The 23,283-nt window shown below is 59.7% G+C and overlaps 2 protein-coding genes across 3 annotated transcripts in view; one reads left to right on the top strand and one right to left on the bottom strand.

Annotated features, from left to right (window-relative positions):
- The window catches only part of SPPL2B (signal peptide peptidase like 2B), a 154,526-nt gene that overhangs the window by 28,913 nt on the left and 102,330 nt on the right, over nucleotides 1–23,283 (bottom strand). The gene's annotated exons all lie outside the window — the stretch shown is intronic.
- On the top strand, nucleotides 1,638–18,929 carry LINGO3 (leucine rich repeat and Ig domain containing 3). The gene is made up of 2 exons (XM_057539834.1): nucleotides 1,638–1,711; nucleotides 12,980–18,929. The coding sequence occupies exon 2, from the start codon at nucleotides 13,026–13,028 to the stop codon at nucleotides 14,802–14,804; it is 1,779 nt and encodes a 592-aa protein (XP_057395817.1). The 5' UTR covers nucleotides 1,638–1,711; nucleotides 12,980–13,025; the 3' UTR covers nucleotides 14,805–18,929.

The raw sequence follows: 23,283 nt of genomic DNA, 5'->3' as shown, positions 1-23,283 counted from the left end.
GGGAACCACGAGGGAGGGGAGCCCACGTCCTCCTCCTGGACCTCTGCTGGCCAGGAAAGGGATCTGCCCCCTTGTCCCATGGGGACCTGGCCTGCGGCCTCCTGGGATGCGGTTTCCAGGCCTCTGGCCAACACGACAGTCTGGGAACGGAGCCTGCTTGAATCACAGGTGGCTGAGCGGACGCCAGGCCACCATGGAAGCAGCTGGGAAGGCACAGTGGGCAGGGAAGGCTGGTGGGGGTGGAATCATGCGAGGTTACACGCCTAGCCCCCTGGGCAGCCAGGCCCACCTTGAGCCCCTCACTTGGGACAAATGGTATCTCTGAGCCTCGACTTGCTGCTCTGTGAAATGGGAATAATAAGTGTCCGCCTGTAACCATGACCCTGCAGCAAGCACAAGAGGGCCCGTGTTTAGAACGGAGCCCAGCATATAGTAAGTACTCAGTAATCTCGCTAATTAATCGTGTATTAGCATGATGGTGGGGGGGGAGGGTGCCCCCACCCCATCCTCTGCCCCTGCGCCTCCCACACTGCAGTAATGTCCTGCCTCTCACACTGGACTCCACAGCGTGAGCTCCCTAAACAGGGCCGATGCTGGGCAGGCTCTGTCCTGGGGGGTCAGAACACTCCACTCCTGATTCCATTTCTGCCCTGGCTTGCACAACATCCCAACCTGGGAGTCAGGGTAGGGACACTTCACCCCAACTTTTAGTGATTGTAGGACATCTGCTCCAACAAGACGCCTTTCATCAGATGAGGCAGACCTCCCTCCTAACTTGAGGTTCCCAAGCTTGGGGGTGCCCACGGCTCCCCAAACCACCACAGTAAAAGTAAAAGGGTCATTCTTTCCACAAACATCCATTGAGCACAGCATTGAGCTGCAGCATAAATAAGCGATTACAAACTGGCCAACAAAGGATGCAGGGAAAGGCATTCCAGGCAGAGGGAACAGCGAAGGCCAAGGCCCTGAGACCGGCAGGAGCCTGGCATGTTTGAAAAGGGGCAAGGGGGCCTCACTGGGAAGGAGTGAGGCGGCCGGCGGGAGGAAGGCATGGGTAGGGAAGATCCAGAAACATACACCGAGTTTAGACATGAATCTGAGGGCAACAGGGAGCCGTAGCTGGTTCTAGAGGCCAGTGGTTAAGCATCCTCTGGGGCCCACGTGAGGAATGGGCCTGGAGCGCTGGCTGGATCGGAAGAGGCTGGGGCAGGTATCCAGGTGCCAGGTGGCGGAGGCCTGGAGTGGGGTCAGCGAGGAGGGGCCAGATCCCAGAGGGTCACAGATGGGGAGCCCTGCGTTTCCTGCACCTCAGCCTCTGCAGACCCACCAAAGCCATGGCCACAGGGTGGCCCTCACTCGCGCCACCGCATCGGGTGCGCACCGAGCGGCAGGCGCTCCCGGGTCCTGGACGCCCTGCCCTTCCCCCGCCCGCCGCCCTGGCGCAAGTCCCGGCACCTGCGCGCACGTGTCCTCGCGCCCCGCAGTCCCGCACAACTGCCTGCGGTCGGGTCACCGCGCAGCCCAGCCGGCGGGCCGCGCGCACGGCCGAGCGCAGCCCCACGCGCCCCCGCTCCGCGCGCCGTGGAGGGCGGCGGCGGGCACGCGCCGGCGGCGGCGCGCACGGTGGACCCGGGAGGTGGCGGCTGCTCTTGTCGGCTCCGGACGGCCTCCGCGCCGCAGCCCGCGCCCTGTCCGCGCCGGAGCCGCCCAGGTGAGTGGCCGCGCCGGACCCCGAGACCCCGCTGCGCCTGCGCTCCGCAGCGCCCCCCCCCCAAGCCGCCCCCCTCGCCCGGGGACCACTCTCACTGAGCGCCCCTCCCGGGCTCATTGCTCCTCGCCAGGCCCCCAGCGCTCCACCTGGAAACTTTGGGGGGCCACTCCCCATGCTGGGGTCCCCCTGTTCCTCCCCTGGGGCGCCGAGGAGCAGGGAGGCAGGTGGGCTTCTCTCTGGGGCAGTGGGTACGCCTGGGGGGATGCGCCCCCTTCCATGAGGGGAAGGAAGGGGGACTGGCTGGGTCTGGGGGTGGACGACGGTCGGGATGGTAGCGTCAGCCCCAAGCCTTCCTGCCCTCCCCTCCAGCGGGGTCTGGTCCAGCCTAGGGGGTGCCGAGCTGCCAGGAAGGAGAAGGAAGCGTTTGGGGTCCACACCAGGACCTGCTGCATCCCTGGGGCTGGGGACAGCTCAGCCAGGTGGGAGGGATTTGGGAGCACAGGGCCAAGCCCCCTGCACTGAGGGCCTGTGTCCAAGCAGCAGCAAGGATGGGGTCGGGGGAACTTCTCTCCATCCCGTGAGGTTGGGCATGGGTGCCCCCCAGGGCCTCTGGGGCCAGGCCTGGGAGGCCACTGAGCCCCATTCAACAAGTTGTGAGGGTGGGGGACAGCACCTTGTGCCTTGCTTGATCTGGGTGCAGGTGCAGGAAAGGACCCGGTCCTTATTTTTGAGACCGCCTTGTGACTGGTTTTTTCAACATGTGCCCCAGGCACTGACAACACAGGCACCCCGGCCCCCCAGTTCTGAGGAATCAGAACTTCTGGGGTTTGTGCCCCAGAACCTGCATTTTTAACAAGCAGTGCCATGTTTGTACAGAGATGGTTGCTGGTGGGGGCATGGGGAGGGGGTGTCTGCTGCAGTATGGTAGCAGCAGAGGGACCATCTGGGGCTTGATGGGGGAACTTTCAGGGATAGCAGGGCTCTGAAACCTGGAGCAACCCAGGAGGGCTCCCTGGAGGAGGTGTGGAGGCTGGGAAGGCTATGGCGTGTGAGTGCCCGGAGGTGGAGGACACAGGGTCTCTGTGGATGAGACTGGTGGAAACCAGGTGCAGGCAAGCGGGGAGAGGTCTGGGGCCGTTGGGCTGCGGGCATACTGCCTTGCTCCATTCCCCACTGAGCTGGAGTGGCAGCCATCTGAGACAGGATCTGAGCTGGAAGACCCCATGGGCCCACCCCATAGGCTTCCCCCGCAGATGCAGCTCCTCCGCTCTACCTGGATAGCGTGGGGAGATGGGAAGGGGCCGCCCAACCTTGGGACGAGGGCTCAGTAGGGCTAAAGCCAGCTGTCCTCGGCCTGCTTCTCTGTTCCCCGTCCCAGCTGGTGACTTCCGGCAAAGGACAGCCCCTCTCTGAGCTCCAGTTTTGAGATGGACATCAACACAGGATGTAATAAATGGAGGTGCATTGGACCCCCGGCATGGGGCTGCCATGAGATAGATGCTCTGGGACTGTGGGGCAGCCATGATCATCCTCTCTGGTACCCCAGCAGCTCTGCCTTGCACCTGCTCGGCCTCAGTGTGCTCATCTGTAGAATGGAGGGGGCTGCTCCTAGCCACCCCCGCATGATGCCTGGGATCCGAAGGTGCCTTGCTGAGTGGGAATTACAAAGCAGATCTTAGGCATCAACTTGATTTCTCTTCCCACAATGCTGTCATTCTTGGGCTCCCCTGAGTCACCACCTAGTCACCAGGTAGAGAGCCCCTTGGAGAACTCTCCAAGCAAAGCTTGTCCTGGGTGGGCTCGGGCGAGCCGCCCACCACCCCATATCAATCCTGGGCCTCTTAAGAGGGCCGTCAATCCACGCTCCAGTAGGACTCTGGGATTCAGTGGAAGGGAGCTGGCATCAGACCCGGGTTCAAATGTTGACTTTCAAGCTGAGTGCTGCCAGGCGAGCTGGGGACCACTCTGACCCTCAGTCTCCTTTTCTTCAAGTGGGTTTCGTTATTCCCCCACCTCGGGGCTCGGCTGGGCTAGTGGCTGAGCGGCTGTGCTATACAGTGGGCATTCAAAACGTGGTTCCAGATCTAGAGGCCTCACCTGCAGAGGGCGGTCCACAGCCCCCCTGCACAGGCTGGCAAGGAAAGTGGGTCAGGAGGCCCCCAGCCCCCCGAAGGGTTAACAGGGACTAACGGCAGCTGGAGGCTAATTAGGGCTTAATGAATTGTCATGGATCAAAGTCCCAGGAGGGCCCGGATCTAGGACGAAGGATGCACCAATCCTGAGGGGTCGGCAGTGTGTCCCCAGAAGCAGGCCTCAGGGGGCCGGGCGCTGCTTGTGGCTGGGCCCCACCTCCCAAGTCGGTCTAGCCGCTTGAATAGGGAACGCTTCGAGGACCTGCCAGCCGCACTGCCCTTGCTCCCTCTGGCCCCAGTTGTGGCCCCGGGGACAGAGGGGCTGGCTGCAACCATCTATTCCCCCACCCCGCCCCCGCCCTCCTGGTGGGTTCAGCTGCTGCCTGCAGGCGGGGCCTGGCTCAGCCTTGCTCAAGGGAGTGTTCAGCATACCCCAGCCTGAGAGGGGTCCGGAGGATGAGTCCCCTGTGGCCAGTCGGGGGCAAAAGCTGGCTCAAGATAGAAGGGATGGGAGGGGGAGGGGCCCTGGCCAGGAGGGAAGGAGGGAGCTAGCTACCTGGCCGGGACCCCTGGGGCTGGACTGTCTCTGCTCCAGGGGAGGGGCCCCGGCAACCCCACCCCCTCGGCTTAAGAACTTCCTGGTAAATTTGGGTAAAGGACAGCTTGGGGCGAAGGGGAGGAGGGGTCTCCATTTCCCAGGTCCTGCCTGGACGGACAGATTTCGGGCTCCTCCCCCGGGGTAGGTCCCTGCCCTGCAGCTGAGGCTGATGGCAGACCCTGCGGGGAGCTCGGCCCCCTCCACCTTCCACCCAGAAGAGCAGGCGCACAGCTCTGGGGAGGCCTCCACCCACCTCCTCTTCAAATCTGCAAAGACCCTGCGTGAGTCTCTTGAGGTTGCTGCCGCAAATCACCACAAACCTAGTGCTGAAACCACACACATTGATTCTCTGACAGTCCTGGGGGTCAGGAGTCCGACTGGGGTCTCACGGGGCTAAATCCAGGCAAGGGCAGGGCTGGTCCTTCCAGAGGCTCCAGGGGAGCATCGGTTCCCGCCTTTTCCAGCTTCTAGAGACGCCGCATCCCTGGCTCGCAGCCCCTCCTGCATCCTCACAGCCAGCAGCGCAGCCTCTCCCGTCTCTCTCTGCGTCTGACCCTCCCGTTTCCCTCTTATAAGGACCCTGGGATGACGCTGGGCCCCCCGGGGAATCCAGGGTCATCCCCGTCTCAGGGTGAACTGTTCAGCATCCTTAATTTCATCCCCCTTTGCCACATAAAGTAACACTCGCAGGTTCCAGGGATCAGGTCTTGCGCGGGCATCTTTGGATGGGGGCGTTGTTCTGCCGACCACAGACCCCCACCTCCCCCGTTCTTCCTCTCCGTAGTCCTGTCCACACGTGGCCTCTGTTTTACTCCTTCTGTTTATCACCCGTGGATGAGTGGCAGGGATTCCGTCTGTATTGTTCAAAGCTGTTTCCCTCAAAGAGCAGCGCCTGGCACACAGAAGGTGCCCATTCAGTGCTTGTTGAATGAATGAATAAATGAATGAACGGATGAGGTGAGGACTTGGCCGAGGGCAGAACAAGGCCTAGGGGCGCCCGACCCCAGCCGGCACCCAGTGGAGACTTTCCTGAAGGCGCCCAGGTTATGAAGTATCTTCTCTCTGACTTCTCACCTGCCACTCCGTCAGCCCCGGGAGGCGGCTGTCAGTCACATGAGTCGCTTTTGCAGAAGAGGAAGCTGAGGCTCAGGGCCTTAAAAGTCTCTTCCAAGGCGGTCGGGGGCGGGCTCTGATGGAGACCCGGAAGAGCTCGTCCTGGTGTGGGATTTCGCTGATTCTCTGCTTCATTCGTTGGATATTCTTGGGCCCTCGGAGCACCCAGCTCTGTGCATGTTGGTGGTGGGGGGTAGAAAGAGGACTAACGTGGTCCCCGCCCTTGGGACAGTGCTGTCCAGGCAGGAGACACAAGTTTCCAGCCTCAGATGATGCGGGGTGACAGGGCCAGAACACACACAGCCAGACGCATCTTCAGACTCCAGCTCAGATACGTCCTGCTCCTGCCCAAAATCCCCCCATGACTCCCCCGCACTCTCAGAATCAAGTCCCAACACCTCACTGTGGGTTCAGAGCCCTGCGTGGTTCCACCCTTGCCAACCCCGACCCCCGAGACCCAAACTCAGACGCACCCTGAGCCTCCAGCCTCAACCCCCCTTTCTGTCCTCCGAGCACCAGCCTATTCCCACCCCAGGGCCTTTGCCCCGGCGGATCCCTCCACCCGAACACCATTTCCCGGCCTTTTGCCTGCTCACTCCTGCCCGCCGCTCAGGACTCAGCTCAGACAGGCCCTTCCGGCCATGCTGGACAAAGCATCAGACCAGATAACAGACCTCCACTTTTCCCAAACGATCTACTTCATGGATGTGTTTGCATGTCTTGCCTGTTTGCCCACCCGACACGATGCTCAGTGAGAGAAGCCAGACACAGAAGGCCACACAGTGTGTGATTCCACTGATGGGAAACGTCCAGAACAGGCAGATCCACAGAGACAGAGAGTAGGTTGTCAGGGGCTGGGGCAGGGGGTAGGGGGTGAGTGCTCATGGGGACAGGGCTTCTTCTGCGGGTGATGGAATGTTCTGGAATTAGAGTTGATGGCTGCACATATATGTGAAAGTACTAAAAAAAACACTGGACACTTGAAATGGGAAAAAAACGCCCCGAGGAAGGCCCCGGTGCTGCTGAGCCCCCAGCACCCACGCTTGGCCCACTGGGGTTCAGAGGGAGAGAGGGAGTCCTGGAGTGTGGCCAGGGCAGCCCTGCCCCGGTGGGATTTGCCCCTCGCTGGGGAGAAGAGATGGGAAGGTTCTCGGCCACCAGCCCCGAGGCTCTGGCTCCCCCGTGTGGAAAATGAGGGGGGGTGGCCCTGGGTATTCGGGGGGTCTGGTCTGCACCACGCTCAGCGTGAGCGGCGCTCAATCCACGTGGCGAGGAGTTTTTCCCACACCAACAGTCACATGGGGACTCAGCCCCAACACGGGTGCACCCGCAGCCCAGGAAGGGCCAGGCTGGCCCCCAGGGCCTCCTCCACCCTTGGCCACGAGCCGCGTGCTCGCTGACCATGGCGTGGGGGGAGGGAGCCTCGCTCTGCCAAGGGCAGCCCCGGGGCCTCACAGTTCTGCCCGGCTGGCACAGGGCAGGCTCCTGGGTCTGCAGAGCTGAAGGAAGTCAGGGTCCCACGAGGATGGGCTCCCACCGCCCCGACCCTGGAAGAACCGTGGGAGGACAGGGTGTGGAGTCCTGGATCCAAGTCTTACATCTGCTTCTCACCTGCTGTGTGGCCCTGGGCAAGTCACTTCCCCTCTCTGGGCTTCTGCTTCCCCATCTATAACACAGGCTGATAATCAGCCTGTCTCCTCCTGGGGCAGCCACTGGATGCCTGCTCTGTGCCCAGCATCCTCTACGACAGCGGGTCTCACCCGGGCGATCCCGCCCCCCAGGGGACGTGGGCGATGTCTGGGAACGTCTGTGGTTGTCACGACTTGGGGGCTCCTGGCGTCGATGGGGTGGGGGTCAGGGATGCTGCTACACACCCCGCAGTGCCCAGGACGGCCTCCCACAGAGACTGATCCAGCCCCGGAAGTCAGCGATGCTGAGGGACCTCACACAACCCCAGTGCATTGTGAAGGTGGGGACACTGAGTCCTGAAGAAGGCAGGGTGTCTGTTGAACGGCGGTGGGTGAGCTGGAGCCCATGCTGACAGGAGGGGGGTTTGGAGTGGGTTGGTGGTGGCCTGGCGGTGGCAGAGATGCAGAGCAAGGTGGATCTGGGATATATTTGGAGGTGGAGCTGACAGCACCTGGTGATGGATTGGCCGGGGGTGTGAATGAAGAGCTGCCAGGGGACGGGTGACATCGGGACAGTGTGGGGCCTCCGGGCGATGTCAGGGATGTGGCTGGTCCCCAGGGCTGGAGCTCAGGAGAGACACAGGGTCAGGAGTCATCAGTGAACAGATGGTATTTAGTCCTGGGTGGATAGGGTGGCAGGTCCCTGGGGGGAAAAGGAGTGTCTGGAGGGCAGGTGGTGACCTTGACCGCCCTGTGGGTGTCACCTCCCCCAAGGCCCCTGCCTCAAGGAGGAGGGAAGGGGCAGAGAAGGTGCAGAATCAACATGGACCTGTCCACACGGCTTTATTTTGCCATCCAGCACGGCCCCACTGAGTGGCCTTTGCCAGCCCTGTCCCTCCCAGCCCCCGCCTGCCCTTCCCACCAGCATTCACAGCTGGCTGGCCTTCTCACCACCTTTCAGGAAATGGACCCGATGCCCTAAAAACTTAGCAGCAAAAGCAGGACTGGAATCCAGACCCTCACCCTAATCGGGACCTGGGATCCTGGCCTTCTAACCCCACCTCAAGGCCCAGGCCTCCAGGCGAGGAAACAGGCCCAGAGAGGGTGACTCACTTGCTCAGGGCGCCCAGCCCTCCACCGAGACCACCCTCCCGAGAGCTCTCCCGCTTCCCAGTCCAGCCAACGTCGGGGTAAGTGAATGAACAGGGTTGCTAGAGACAGAGTCAAGTCCCCGCCGCTCCCTCGCCCAGACCAGACCTTCCCACAGTGGAGGGGCCAGAACCCTGGGGTGGAGGGGGAGGCATCACAAGCTCCAGCCCAGCTGCGAATCCACCCACCCCGCACAGAGATGACAGGCCCATGCTGGGGGGAGAGGTTATAGCTCACAAACTGGGTCACAGCTGGAGCAGGCCCCGCTGGGCGCCAAGGACCAGCTATCCTCTCATCCTGGTAGCAGTTACAGCGCGAGTGCTCCGAGGGCGCCCCGGGACTTGCCCCCTTTGACAGGCGAGGTTCAGAGAGGGTGCATTTTTCATTGGAGGTTACACAGCACGTCAGAACCGAGGTCTCTGCCGGCCTTTCTGCTACTGTATCACAGTGGCTGTGCCCTGGCCGTGCTGACCTCTCGTCACTTAAGTACTTCCTTCCTGATACTGTTCTGCGACAACTATTTTTTTAAAAATTCTTTCCAACTTAAAAAAAAAATTTTAAGTTTGTAAAAAGTCCACCTTCCTCTCTCTGCAGCGCCCGTCCCAGGCCTCCTTGGCTGAACGGCCCAGTCCTGCTGCCCCACCCCCACCCCCCCGCTAGGCTCCCTTTCTCCCTCCCTAAGTCTTTGTATGAATGTCCCTTTCTTGGCAAATTAGATCACTGCAATCCCCTCAACACCCCCTTCGCCCTTTTCCTGGATTTACTTCTCTCTACTTATGGCCACCTAAGGCGGGAGAGAGTGTATTTACTTACCTCTTTTATTATCCGTGGGTTCCAAGAAAGCTGACCCCTTTGTCTCACGCACTGTGTGTCCTCAGCACGTGGAAAATGCCTGGTACAGTAGATGTTTGTTGACTGACTGATGGACGGAATCAACGAATGAGAGGAGACCAGTGTTACAGGATCTCCGCAGGTGATGATGAAAACAGGTCCAGCAAAAACAGAGCCGTAGTTTGAATTCTAGCTGGATGAACTGCCAGGACCCTCTCCTGCCTCTGTTAAAAAAAAAAAAAAAAAAAAAGATTAGCGAGTGTTACAGGGTGTAGCACCACCCCACCTCACTCCGAGACTGTCCCCTGCCACCTCTGACGTGCGGTGTGAACCTGAGAGGGTGACTTATGTTGCTTTGAGCCTCAGTGTTCCCATCTGTAAAGTGGGCGTGACAGTGGGGACCCACCCCTGTGAGGTTGTTGTGGGAATTAAATGGGCCGATCTAGGTGGAGCCTTAGCCCAGGGCTGGCCCAGAGCAGGGGCTATAGCAGAGTTTGCCATTTTGATGAAGATGATGATAATGATGAAGATGATGTTTCCAGTCCAGGAAGAGAGACCAGCTTTGAACAGGGGTTTAAGGTGCATTTCAGAGAGCCTGGGGGGAGGGGAGGGGTAGTTTAGTGCAGAGAGTCACCAGGGAAATGACACTGGGGGCGAGACCCAAATAAAGTCAGGGAGAGAGCCATGAAGGGACAGTGGTCTGGGTCTTGCACAGCCCGTGCAAAGGCCCTGGGGCAGGACCATAGCGGGCATGTTGGAGAAACAGCGAGGAGGCCTGTGGGGCTGAAGCAGAGAGCGAGGGGGAGAGAGGGAGGAGGGGAAGGCAAGGAGGGGCCGGGTGCATGAAATTCTCTCCTGCAGAAGGAACAACGCAGGCAGCTCTGCCCCCACAAGGAGTCTGTTTGGGGGGCTGAACAATACTAGCCATTTCCTTCTTGGGGCAGAACCAGGGAGGGCCTTGCTCCTCCAAAGCAGACTGCTGAGGAGCTGTGCCCCATCCCCGGCTGGGGGACAGTTATCCCTTGACCACAGGGAGCGGCCTGGGCTGGGATGGCGACCTGGGAGTGACCTCAGAGCCCCTTTAACGTAGAAAGAGATGGCTGAACAGGGGACCATCAGTTCTGTCATGTCCCCTCCTGGGACACGGCCTCTCCACATGCTGTCCAGGGCAACGACACGGGAGAGAATGACCTAGAAAAAGAGCCTGGGAAAGGAGTTTGCCTCGGGGAAGGATTATGTTCCCTGCAATGCCCAGGTCGGGATTAAGGACAGTTGCAGTGGGAAGGCACAACCAGATGCCTCTCGCTCCCTCCCTCTGCCCCCCTGCTAGGTTCCCCAGCCGGGGACAGGGAGCTAAGACCTGTGACCTCCTGGAGGCCAGGGGCGCCTCGGTTTCCTCATGATGTGACCACACTCTCCACTACGGCAACTCGCTTCCCGCCTCTCACAGTGCTGTCCCGAACGGTGTGTGAATTCCCAGGCGTTTCAGGGGCACCTGTGCTTGTGTTTATGTGCCCACCCAAATCAAGAACTGAGTTTGGTGTTTGATTTTATTTTGCCATGAATAGGATTGTGCCGTCTGTGATTGTTTGGCAACCTTGATTCCCCCTGGCCTCCTGTGGAACTACACCTCAGCCAGCTTTCCTTGTGGGTACATTTGAATCTCCCAGCATTCCACAATAACCATAGATTATGGCTTATTTGATCCCCTATTGATGGGTGCTTAGGTTAGTTCCATTTTTCCTCCATATAACTAGATCTCAGCTCTCTTTTTCTACTGTGTACATACAGATCTCCTTGATTCCACAGCAGGCACAGACCACAGTTTATTTAACTAATCCCCTATTGATGGACACTTAGGTTAGTTTTGGGATGTTTATTCCGCCCCCCCCCCATATAGCTACATCTCCACTGTCCTTCTTCATTGGTACATACAAGTCTCCCTGTGTTCCACAGCAGGCACAGACCACAATTTATTTACCTGATCCCCTATTGATGGATATCTAGGTTAGTCCCAGTTTTTGCTGTTCCAAACGACTCTGCAGCAAACCTCCTTGTTCACTCTGCTCCCATGTGTGAGTTTTTCTTACGGATCCATGGATATTCCTTTAGGTCTTGTAGCTGCCATAATGAAATACCACAAACATGGTGGCTTAAAACAACAGAAAGTTATTCCCTCTGTTCTGGAGGCCAGACATTCAAAATCAAGGTGTCAGCAGGGCTGTGCTTCCTCCAGAGATTCTAGGCGTGGATCCTTCCCTGCTTTTTCCAGCTTCTGGTGGTTATTGGCAATCTTTGGTGTCCCTTGGCTTATAGATGCATCACTCCAGTCTCTGCCTTTGTTGTCACGTGGCCATCTTCCCTGAGTGTCTGCATCCAAATTTCCCTTTTCATAAGGACACCAGTCATTGGATCAGGGCCCACCCTGCTCCAGTGTGACCTCATCTTAAATTGATGACACCTGCAAAATACAAATTCTCCCCCCCCAGTGACGTATGGTTCACCTCTGGCATTAAGCTACTCGGGGCTCTGTGTGTGTTAATGCTCACCTAAAATTCCCAAAAGGGCCCAGGAAGGCCGGAGCTGGCCTCACTGCTGTTTAGCAGATGAGAATCTACAGCCTGGGTCCTTGCTGAGCTGGGCCTGTGGGAACAGTGAGGAAACAGGCAGCAAGGATGTGTCAGGGGGAGTCAGGGGATGCCTGGGGGCTTCAGCTGCTAAGATGCTGAAAATAGCTGCCTGGCCAACGGAGCAGCACCCTCAGGCTGCCATCTGCCTATGCCCTCCCCACCCCCACCCACCTTGGCCCCAGGATCTGGGCTGCAGCCCAGCAGAGTGTGGGGACAGGGGATGGAGGGCCAGCTGGCTGTCAGGAGAGATGGAGCAACTCGGAAGGCGCAGGTGCAAAGGCCCAGGCGTGTTGGCATCTGTCCCTCCGGGCCTCCCCAGCCACATCATCCAGCCTCCGTGACCCCTCCAGTGCATCTCCCACTCCCCACCCCCACTCATTGTACTCCTAGCCTCGCCAGCCACTCCTTCTGCCTCAGGGCCTTTGCACTGGCTCTTCCCCCAGCCTGGAACCCTCTTTCTGCAACACCCATGGGCCCTTTCCTGGTCATTCTTTGGGTCTGTATTAGCTTCCTGTTGCCAAAAACAAAGTACCACAGACTGAGTGGCTGAAAACAACAGAAATCTATGCTCTCCCAGTTCTGGAGGCCAGAAGTCTGAAATCCAGGGGTCTCAGGCCATGCTCCCTCTGAAGTCTCCAAGGGAGGGTCCTTCCTGCCTCTCCCAACTTCTGGGGGCCCCCGCCATCCTTGGCTTGCAGACGCATCCCTCCAACCTCTGCCTCTATCTTCACGCGGCCTTTCCCCCTCTGTGTGCATCTATGTGTGAGTCCAAACTTCCCTCTTATTATAAGGACATCAGTCATTGGATTCACGGCCACCCTAATCCAATATAACCTCGTCTCAACTCAGCACATCTGCAAAGACCCTATTTCCAAACGAGGCCCCCTTCCCACGTACCAGGGTTAGGACTTGAACGTTTCTTTCGGGGGAACACAGTTCAACCCAGCACAGGGTCTCAGCTCAAATGTCACCTGTCCTGGTCTGAAGTCACCCCCTCCATGGACCCTGATCACCTTGATCATCTGTCCACACTGCTTCCCTACCCAGCCCTTGGGTAGACACCCCAGAGGGGGATCCCAGGTCCCACGGTGGGTAATCGCTTCCTGAGCGCGCTACTAGGATGGGATGGGCCGGGCCGGGGTGGCGGGATGGCGGGATGCGGGTGCTGACGCTGCCCCTGCCCTCAGGTGCCCACGAGGATGGTGGCGCGGCCCTAGGCCCAGGCTCCGCACCATGACCTGCTGGCTGTGTGTCCTGAGCCTGCAGCTCCTGCTTCTGCCCGCGGCCCCGCCCCCCGCTGGGGGCTGCCCGGCCCGCTGCGAGTGTACAGCGCAGATGCGCGCGGTAGCCTGTCCCCGGCGCCGGCTGACCGCGGTGCCCGACGGCATCCCGGCCGAGACGCGCCTGCTAGAGCTCAGCCGCAACCGCATCCGCTGCCTGAACCCGGGCGACCTGGCCGCCCTGCCGCTGCTGGAGGAGCTGGACCTGAGCGAGAACGTGATCGCGCACGTGGAGCCCGGCGCCTTCGCCAACCTGCCGCGTCTGCGAGTGCTGCGCCTCCGCGGCAACCTGCTGAAGCTCATCCCGCCCGGCGTCTTCACGCACCTGGACAACCTCACGCTGCTGGACCTGAGCGAGAACAAGCTGGTCATCCTCCTGGACTACACCTTCCAGGACCTGCACAGCCTCCGCCGGCTGGAGATGGGCGACAACGACCTGGTGTTCATCTCGCGTCGGGCCTTCGCGGGGCTGCTGGCGCTTGAGGAGCTGACCCTGGAGCGCTGCAACCTGACGGCGCTGTCGGGCGAGTCGCTGGGCCACCTGCGGGGCCTGGGCGCCCTGCGGCTGCGGCACCTGGCCATCGCCGCCCTGGAGGATCAGAACTTCCAGCGGCTCCCGGGCCTGCTGCACCTGGAGATCGACAACTGGCCGCTGCTGGAGGAGGTGGCCGCCGGCAGCCTGCGGGGGCTCAACCTGACCTCGCTGTCTGTCACGCACACCAACATCACCGCCGTGCCGGCCGCCGCCCTGCGCCACCAGGCCCACCTCACCTGCCTCAATCTCTCGCACAACCCCATCAGCACGGTGCCGCGAGGGTCCTTCCGCGACCTGGTGCGCCTGCGTGAGCTGCACCTGGCCGGGGCCCTGCTGGCCGTGGTGGAGCCGCAGGCCTTCCTGGGGCTGCGGCAGATCCGCCTACTCAACGTCTCTAACAACCTGCTGTCCACGCTGGAGGAGAGCACCTTCCACTCGGTCAACACGCTGGAGACGCTGCGCGTGGACGGGAACCCGCTGGCCTGCGACTGTCGCCTGCTCTGGATCGTGCAGCGCCGCAAGACCCTCAACTTCGACGGCCGCCTGCCGGCCTGCGCCACCCCAGCCGAGGTCCGCGGCGACGCGCTGCGCAACCTGCCGGACTCGGTGCTCTTCGAGTACTTCGTGTGCCGCAAGCCCAAGATCCGCGAGCGGCGGCTGCAGCATGTCACGGCGGCCGCGGGCGACGACGTGCGCTTCCAGTGCCGCGCCGAGGGCGAGCCGGCGCCCACCGTGGCCTGGGTGACGCCGCGCCACCGCGCGGTGACCGCCGCCAGCGCCGGCCGGGCGCGCGTGCTGCCGGGCGGCACGCTGCAGATCCGGGACGCGCGGCCAGGGGACAGCGGCACCTACACGTGCGTGGCCAGCAACGCGGGCGGCAACGACACCTACTTCGCCACGCTGAGCGTGCAGCCCGAGCCGGCCGCCAACCGGACCCCGGGCGAGGGCCGCAACGACACGCAGGCGGCCGCGCGCTTCCCTCTGGACCTCACCACCATCCTGGTGTCTACCGCCATGGGCTGCATCACCTTCCTGGGCGTCGTCCTCTTCTGCTTCCTGCTTCTCTTCGTGTGGAGCCGCGGCCGCGGGCAGCACAAGAACAACTTCTCGGTGGAGTACTCTTTCCCCAAGGTGGACGGGCCCGCCACGGCTACCGGCCAGGGAGGCGCCCGCAAGTTCAACATGAAGATGATCTAAGAGGCCCCGGCCCACCTCCCGCGGCCCCCGCCGCTGCGCCTGCGCCGGAGGCCGCGTTTCCGTCTCCGCCGAAGTCCACGCCAGCCCGTGGCTGACCCATCTGACGACCATCTATGCGTTTCCCGTAGGGGGCGGCCGCAAGCCAGCTCCTGGCAGAACTTGCCCTTTTTTTGTAGAGACCCAACCACAGGACTGTTTTTTCATCAGGATGCATCTTTTGCGGAGATTCTCAAGCGTTTTCTTAGGGTTTCACCCTGTCTTCCTGCCCCTGGTGTGGTCGCTGAGCTGGGCAGGGAGCGGGGGGTTGCTCAGAGGCCCAGCGTCCTGGGCGTAAAGCGCTCACACCTGGTGGAGATGGTCTACACCTGGAACCCCACGGAGGTCAGCAGGGCCATGTGAAAGCCCTCACTGTTCACACCTGCACGCACACACACACACACACACCCCGCCCCCGTCCCTACACCAGAGCACACACTCACACCCGGAACATACAACCAGACGCATGGCTCCAGAGTGGAACACACGCACCCCACACCCAGCTGACACTGAGCAGGCGCCCCCAGCTCCAGAGCTCACCAAGGGCGCGCAGGGCCCTGGGGAGAGGCCAGCCTGCACCCAGACATTCAGCTCACACCCAACTCCCGCTCAGCTGGCCATCTTGGGGCAGATCTCAGGCGCTGTGCTACTGTCTCGCTGAGGAGGTCAGGCTCACCCTGAGGCGGTCCAGCACGCAGGATGGTCCCAGACCCCTGCACCCAGACTCCCGCCCGCCAGGACCTGTTGGCCAAGCAGGGTGGGCTGCCTGCTAGGAGAAGCCATTTCCCTGGTTCCTCCCACCATCCCTCACAGCTGCCACCTGCTTCCTTGCCCTCACCACCCAGGAGGGACAGCCGTCCTGGCCCCTGGCCCAGGAGCATGGCTTCCAGGTGTCCCTCTCCAGCAGGCCAGTTGGAGTGACCTTCAATCCCGAGTCTGCACCACCCCTGCCCAGTCCCATGGCCCATTGCTCACCTCGGGAAGAAGACCAGAGCGTGGACGGTTCTCAGGGTCCCTGTTATGGGCATGGAAGGGGCAGCGACGGGGAGAAAGGCCAGGACAGAGGTTCAAGCTACAGGGAGGCCTGGACCTGGGTCGTTGGGAGAAGGTGACAGAGGCACCTTGGTCTCTGCAACGTTGGGGCAGATCTTGGGCCAAAGAGTAGAGAGGGTCACAGGAAGACTGTAGCTCAGGTGAAAGAAGAGCTTCCCCAAGGTCACTGCCCTGTTGCTCTACAGATAGTGAGTTCCCAGTCACTGGGGGTATGCAAGCAGGAGCTGAGGTTTTGCAGAAGTATTCAGATACCAGACAGGGACCGTACATGACCCTGCCTCGCCCAGCCTGGTCCTTGCCCTGACTCTCTACCTCGGCCAGACCAGTTAGGGCATCACTTGGGGGAAGGGGCACAGGAAATTTTGTGTGGCCTGGCCCTGGCCAGAAGGGAGGTTAGACAGTATTCTCAAGGACCTTGTAAGAAGGTTCAAAGCCAGCTCTGTGCCCTCGCAGCTGTGTAATCTTTGTTGGCAACCGAGGACCACCTGGACCATTCGTGTCCACGTCTATAAAATGGGTCTGACAGTCAAACCTATTGCTACATACATAGAGGCCAGGCCCATGGACGAGCTTGATGATTGACTTGGATTCTGGATCCCTCAAGATCTTTCTGAGATAAGCCAGAGAGAAAGCTGTCCCTCCTGGAAGTTTTGCACAAAGGATTCAGCCAGAAGGTGGAAGGGGACACTGGCCATTCTCCCTGGCCTGGAAACATCGGGAGGCCCTGATCCTGCTTCCACAGTGTGCACATGGGCCAACAGGGCTGTGTGGCAGGCTGCTGACCACAGCCAGCCAGGGTGGGGACCCCACCCAACCCCATTCATGACAGGAAGTAAGGGAGGGCCGAATGGGGTGTCCAGCAGCCCTACACAGAGTCGAACAGAATGGACTAGTTTTGTTCCCTTAGCATCCTCCTGACCTTGGTTGCCACGACAACACCGAGGGCCCGTCAAAACGACATCCAAGTGCCTTTAACATCATCAAGACAGGAGGGAGTATGTTCTCAGCAGTGTTAGGACTTACAGAAGGTCAGCATATTGAGATCTCCCAGCCCCCTCTGCCCGCCCCCTGTCCCAACATCAACCAAGACCCCTAGCCCCTGCCCCCCACCCCTACCCTGCTGTATTTGGTTGGAATCCAATAAAAATGAAACCAATTTAATAACAAACTTCAGGGTTTTTTAAAATTCTCATGGGAAGCATGGGGGCACAAAGTAGGGGCTGCTGGGGGTCCCTGAGGGAGATGCCTGGCTTCAGCACCAAAGCTGACCCTGAGTCATAGGGCATTTGTGGAGAATGACCCGTGTGATAAGGTTAGAGGTCACACTTCAGGAGTGCCCGTGCTGTTCCCAGCGCTGTTCCATGTGCTGCCTGTATTCACTCCCCCGTGAGCTGGGTCCTGTTATGACCCCATTTTACAGGTGGGCAAAGGGAGGGTCAAGTCCCCAGCTAGGGAGAAGCAGGGTGCTGAGAGGGACCAGTGGCACTGGGCTGTCCAGGGGAACTCTTGACCTGAGCTCGGTCCAGGGGCAGAGCCAGCGGCAGGGAGGAAAGGAGAAATGAGGTGCAGACCCACTCTGTCCCTGCTGCGCCTCTGGAGCTGGCGACTTCTTCCCCTGGGGCTTCCCCTGGCCAAGGGCAGCTGAAGGGGGACCCGCCCCGTTGGTGGCTAGAAACCCAAGGCGGGGCCCCTCAGAGGGGTGTCTGTGGCCTCAGTGCTGTGTGGCCTGGGGGAAGTCGCTGCCCCTCTCTGTGCAGTGTGCTCATCTATAAACTGGAGGATTATGGTCCTCTTTTATGCAGGGAACTGTTTGAGCTTCCTATGGCTGCTGTAACAAAACTTAGTGGCTTACAACAACTGAGATTTATTATTTGACAGCTCTGGGGCTCAGAAGTCTAAAATGGATTGGCAGCTGGTCCTCCCGGAGGCTCCAGGGGAGCAGCGGTTCCCGCCTTTTCCAGCTTCTAGAGGCGCCGCATCCCTGGCTCGCGGCCCCTCCTGCATCCTCACAGCCAGCAGCGCAGCCTCTCCCGTCTCTCTCTGCCTCTGACCCTCCCGCCTCCCTCTTATAAGGACCCTGAGATGACGCTGGGCCCCCCGGGGAATCGAGGGTCCTCCCCATCCTCATCTAATCAGCAGCCGCTTCCCCCTGCCGTGCCGCACGGCATATTCACAGGTTCTGGAGATGGACATCTTTGGGAATGTAACCCTGCGTGCCACAAAAAACGGAGGCATTTTTCTCAGAAATGCCAAGTCGTGAGAAATTCGGGAGGATCTGAGCCCTTGCTCAGGGCGATGCCAGGGATGCAGAGAGCCCGGCCCCAGCGTCCGCAGGGCTCCAGAAACACTTCTCAAATAAAAGAACAGCTTTACCATCTGCAGAGGGTTTGACCCTGATGTGGGGTGGCCGGCCAGGGCTGACACACAGGGGCCACTTTTCAGGGTGAGCTGAGGCAATCGGTCCCCATTTCTAGGCCTCAAGGGAGGACTGTCCATTGGGGCTCAGTGGGCTGGTAGGCACATTGGGGTGCTGAGCAGATGTCAGCTGGCATCTGCTCTCCTCCCCCACAAAGGGCCCCCAACCACTCCAAGGAGGGGTCATCTTGAGGCAGGCAGGGGGGTCCCTGGGCACCAGCTGCCCTCCACCCTGCCTGTCTGTCCTGGGTGGAGAAGTCCCCAGGGATGTCATTGCTTGCCCCAGCCTGGCCCTTCTGCCCGCCCCCCAAACCCCACCCCAGGGTCAGGCAAGTGAGGCACTGACCTGGCACCCAGAACTCAGTCATCAAGATCAATATTCTACAAACAAAATTAATTCATGCCCTGAGTCCACGATGGACACAATAGCAACCTTTTAGATAAAGACAGGATCCACTCTGCCTTGGCATGACCCTGCCTCACTCCCCACACCCTAATCCTGGCCCTGGTGCCAATAAAACTTTATTTACAAAAACAGCAGGCCGCCCCCAGGGCCATAGTTTGCAAATAAGATTTTTTTTCTAATATTACATTATTATATTACAATGTTATTTATCTTGATTACTGGGTTGTTGTTTTTTTTTCAATCACCCTTTTAATGAAAAGATCATAAAATAACAGTTTCTCATCACTGTACATTAAGACTGCACACTTCTAAATGGAGAGATCGGTGAACTGCTTTACTACGACACTTGAGGATTGCATACCTGCAGCTCTGACCTGAATTTACCCAAACTCTTGAGGGAAGTGAACTCGGTGTGATGACTGACCATAGCGGTGGCCAGTACAGGAGTGCGATCGTGGTCCCCCCTTCCTGGGAAGGGCGCGTAGCAGGACATGATCCCTCTTCCAGTTCCCGATAAACAAAACAGCTATAACCCCATCCCGCCCCCTCCCCCTCGAGGTATTTGTGAATGGGCCAGTGCCCAACCTGAGGTCCCCCAACGGGGGAGGGGGGAAGCAAGTGATGGGTGGGGGCCAGAGAGGTTCCCCTCAGCACCTGGCCCCCCGGGGCCCCGCCAAGTGGAGGCGGGGAGCCCTGGGGATCCTCCCGGCCCTGTGTGAGGTCTGTTATGCAGCATATTTGAGGTCAATAAATTACAGCAATAAATAGCAAGGTGAGGTAGGGGGAGGGGTTCCCGGTAGAAAATTAAAGTGGGGTGACAAGCCCGGCGGGGGGTGGGTGGTCCTAGGCAGGGGGTCCCGGGCAGCCTCAGTCCCCACAGCGCACACCCACCCCCTGATTTGGAATGTCAGACTGAGGTCAGGCCCCGCTCCACCACCCGCTCCTGGCATCGGGTTCACAGGTTCAGTGATGCCCAACTTGGCTCTGGGGAAGAGCGAGGGTCTTGGTCCCTGCAGGGGGCCGGCAGGGCTGGGATCCCTGGTCTGTTCTGAGGCCTGGCACCTCTGCTTTCGTCCCCCCCCACCAAGCCAAGGGCACGGGATGGATGCGGCCGCCTCTGCCCTGAACCCTGCCCTCCCGGCTGCCCAGGCCTCACCCTGACTCCGGACGGCCGCGGGCAGGGCGGCTGGGGTCCCTGGTGGATCGCATTCCTGCACACGGCCAGTCCAGTGCATTCTGAAGGGTGGGAGTCGGGGTAGCCCACGGCCGTGTGAGGTTCTGAAAGTCCATCTGGGTACAGATTGTTCATTTCACAGGCTGAGGTGTGTGGTTATGCTGCGAGTCTCTGAGATTCGTATTTGCTTAAAGGTTCGTCGTTCCTTCTTTACCTTTTCTGCAATCCTGGAAGAGCCCCGGCGGTGTCGGAGCCTGGTCTGCCACTCGCTCGCCCCGAGTCTGAGAAATAAATACATTCGTCCCTGCACAGACATATTGATACAAAAACAACACTGTTCAGGGCGTTTGCACCGTCCGTGCAGTGTTTGCCCAGTGAGCCCCTCCCACGGCCGGGGTGGAGGTGGGGGTTCTCAGGGGGCGGGGACCCGCTGGAGCCCACAGGGCTGCGCAAAGGTCCTGGCTTTTTGGCGTGAGAGGGACCCTCACATCAACCCACCCGAGGGTCGCAGGCAGAGCAGCGGGATGGGGGCGCACCTCCATCCCAAGGACCCAAGCCCGGGCTCAGGTCCTGCGGCCACAAGTGACAGCCACCCCGGCTGTGCCAGCTGGCAGGACCGCCAGGGTCTGGCCAGGAGGCCTGGGGGGCGGGTCAGCACGGGCCCAGGCTCTGTGGTACCAGCTGGGCTGGGAGAGGCCGGGCTGGGAGGAGGGCTCAGGGGTCCCCACGCTCCCCCCCAGGGCCTACTCAGAAGGGGCTCTGGTGGAAGCTGGGGTTCACCGGGACCGGCCTTTTATCTGCTGAGGTCTGAAACTGTAAAAGTTTACGTAAACAAACAATGAGATAAATATATTAGTATCTTTTTTTCTGAGCCCATGGAGGTTCCATACGCATCCAAAATGTGCTTTGGTTTAAAAAATAGGTTTTGTGCATTTGGGTGTGAGCTTTTCTTTTTCTTTTTTTTTTTTTTTTGTCGTGTTTATCCTCTTTCCTGCATGACATCTGCTATTTTCTATTTCCTGTTTCTCCGAAACATTCAGGAATTAAGTGACTAAAGCAGAGAACTGTAAGCCGCCCTTTGGCCTCCAACAGCCTAATCTCCTGGTGAGGCTCTAACACACGTCCACGCACACACTCAGGAGCACGCATTCCACATGAAACCAAAGGAAAAGGAAAACAAAACCAAGTGTCGTGTTAACCCCGCCTGCCCCACAAACCCTTAAAGTCTTAAATAGGAAACTAGTGTTTTGCTTTCTTGTTAAAATACAGAGAAGGGGGCTTCCCTGGTGGCGCAGTGGTTGAGAATCTGCCTGCCAATGCAGGGGACACGGGTTCGAGTCCTGGTCTGGGAAGATCCCACATGCCGCGGAGCAACTGGGCCCGTGAGCCACAATTACTGAGCCTGCGCGTCTGGAGCCCGTGCTCCGCAACAAGAGAGGCCGCGATAGTGAGAGGCCCGCGCACCGCGATGAAGAGTGGTCCCCACTTGCCGCAACTAGAGAAAGCCCTCGCACAGAAACGAACACTCAACACAGTCATAAATAAATAAATAAATAAATAAAAGAACGTGAATTTCTTTAAAAAAAAAAAATACAGAGAAGGCTCGATATATGATACAATACTCAGGTGGGTACAACACTACGTCGCACGAAGGTCGTCGAGTGAGGGCCTCTGCGTCCAGTCCCTGAAGCTCTGCCTTGCACCACCTGCTTCACTGGGGTCCACGCCCAGGGGCGTGTGTGCAGCTCCCGCTACAGACTTCTGTCGTGTGGCTTAAGCGCCGACGGAGTAGGGGGGTCAGGAGAGCAGAGGCGCTGCAGGGGCCCCGCCCGACTTGCTGGAACACGAGTCCCCAGAGGGGAGAGGAGCGGCCTGAGGCCGGGGGCACCCCAAGGGCTCAGCAGGGCCCCGCGTGGCCCTCGTGCCCTCACTCCCGACACCCACCACTCGGGTCCCTGAACTCAGGCTCTGGTTTCAGCTGGAGGGTCTCTGGAGGGGTGGAGGGTAGGGGTTGGGGATGACTCCGGAATTTTTTGGTCTGAACTTAAAGTAGAAAGAAATAAAAACCTGAAGCAAAACGAAGAAGATAAAGCCGCTGGTCCAGCCCTGTGGCTGCAACAGGCTGGGGACAGTGGGGCCGACCTCTCGACCTCGGCCTGGCCTTGCGAGCGCAGCTCTGGGCCCATGGACGTGTCTGAGGCTGGCGGGGAGCCCAAGGCGAGAGGTGAGGTTGGCGGGGGACTCAGGGCTGAGCCCATGGGTGGCAGCCAGCCTCTCCCCAGACTGCCCAGAGATGCCAAAGCAGAGCAGGTCCCCACCCTGCCGGGGGGTGGGAGAAGATGTACACATCCCTGTGGTCAGCCCCTCCGCACTGGTCAGGTAGGGACTGCTGCTCTCCCGAGGTGAGGCTCTTGCAGGCCCAGGGGACAGGATGGGGGGGGGGGTCTCACTTCCGCCCCGTCCTGGCCTGGCCGGGAGCCGCCAGGAACTTGTCCCACCGTGTGGCTCCCGTCTCCCGGCACCTGCTCCTGTGCCGGGGGCTCCCCAGGGGCTGGAGCACCCATACCCCAACTCGGGCCCAGAGGAGAGGCAGCTCGGGCTCCCTGACAGCAGCACACTCAGAACACCTTCAGGGTGGCCGGCTGGCCACGCGCGCACGGAGGAAGTACAGGTGCCCCTTCTGAGAGGGGGCACAGGCGGGGGGCCCAGGAGGGCGACAGGAGGAAAACACAAGTGTCACGGCCACAACTGCCGTCACCAACCAACATCCTGTTCTCGCAAATTCAAGAGGTAGCAAAAGGTCAGAAGTCTCTCCACCTTGACGGTTTTATTGTTTTGTTTTGTTTTGTTTTGTTGGCATCACCTTAAATTCTGTGCCTGAGGTGAGTGCCTTGCTTGCCTCACCCTAGTTAGTCCTGGATGGGAGGCGTGGCCCAGCTGGGTGACCCCCCAGGGTCTCATGAAGGAAAGAATAAGCGCTCATGGTCAGCAGGGGTTTGGGCAGTGAGCAGGCCACTTCCTTGGCACCTCTGGTCCCTTCTGTTCCACCTGGAGCAGCCCAGGATTTGTGGAATCCTTGTCTCATATAATTGGCAAATCCTTCCTCGAGCCCGCCATTCTCCAACTGCATGATTCTGAAATCTGCCCAAATCACGGGCTGCCCCATGGATTAAGACAAAGAGTATAAATTCTATGAATTACAGAAGCTGAGTGCTGGGAAAGACAAAATATTGAATCAAGTTACAGACCCTCACACTTGAGAAGCTGGCTGTTAGCAGGTCGGTGTGGCCCAAACTGTGGCAGGAGACCCACTTGGAGGACTCCGTGAGATGGAGTTGTCTTCTTTCCCACACCCAGGGGGCACCCGGCGATGGCCTGTGGACCCCTCTGCCCAG

This window comes from Balaenoptera acutorostrata, chromosome 2 (genome assembly GCF_949987535.1).
Source record: "Balaenoptera acutorostrata chromosome 2, mBalAcu1.1, whole genome shotgun sequence".
Taxonomy (NCBI): Eukaryota; Metazoa; Chordata; class Mammalia; order Artiodactyla; family Balaenopteridae; genus Balaenoptera; species Balaenoptera acutorostrata.
Note: the sequence above shows the minus strand (reverse complement) of the source record. Positions and strands in the feature narration are given on the sequence as shown.

Bases quoted from the DNA above. Each gene is read 5' to 3' on its own strand.
- LINGO3 (XM_057539834.1), top strand. From the start codon at position 13,026: ATGACCTGCTGGCTGTGTGTCCTGAGCCTGCAGCTCCTGCTTCTGCCC.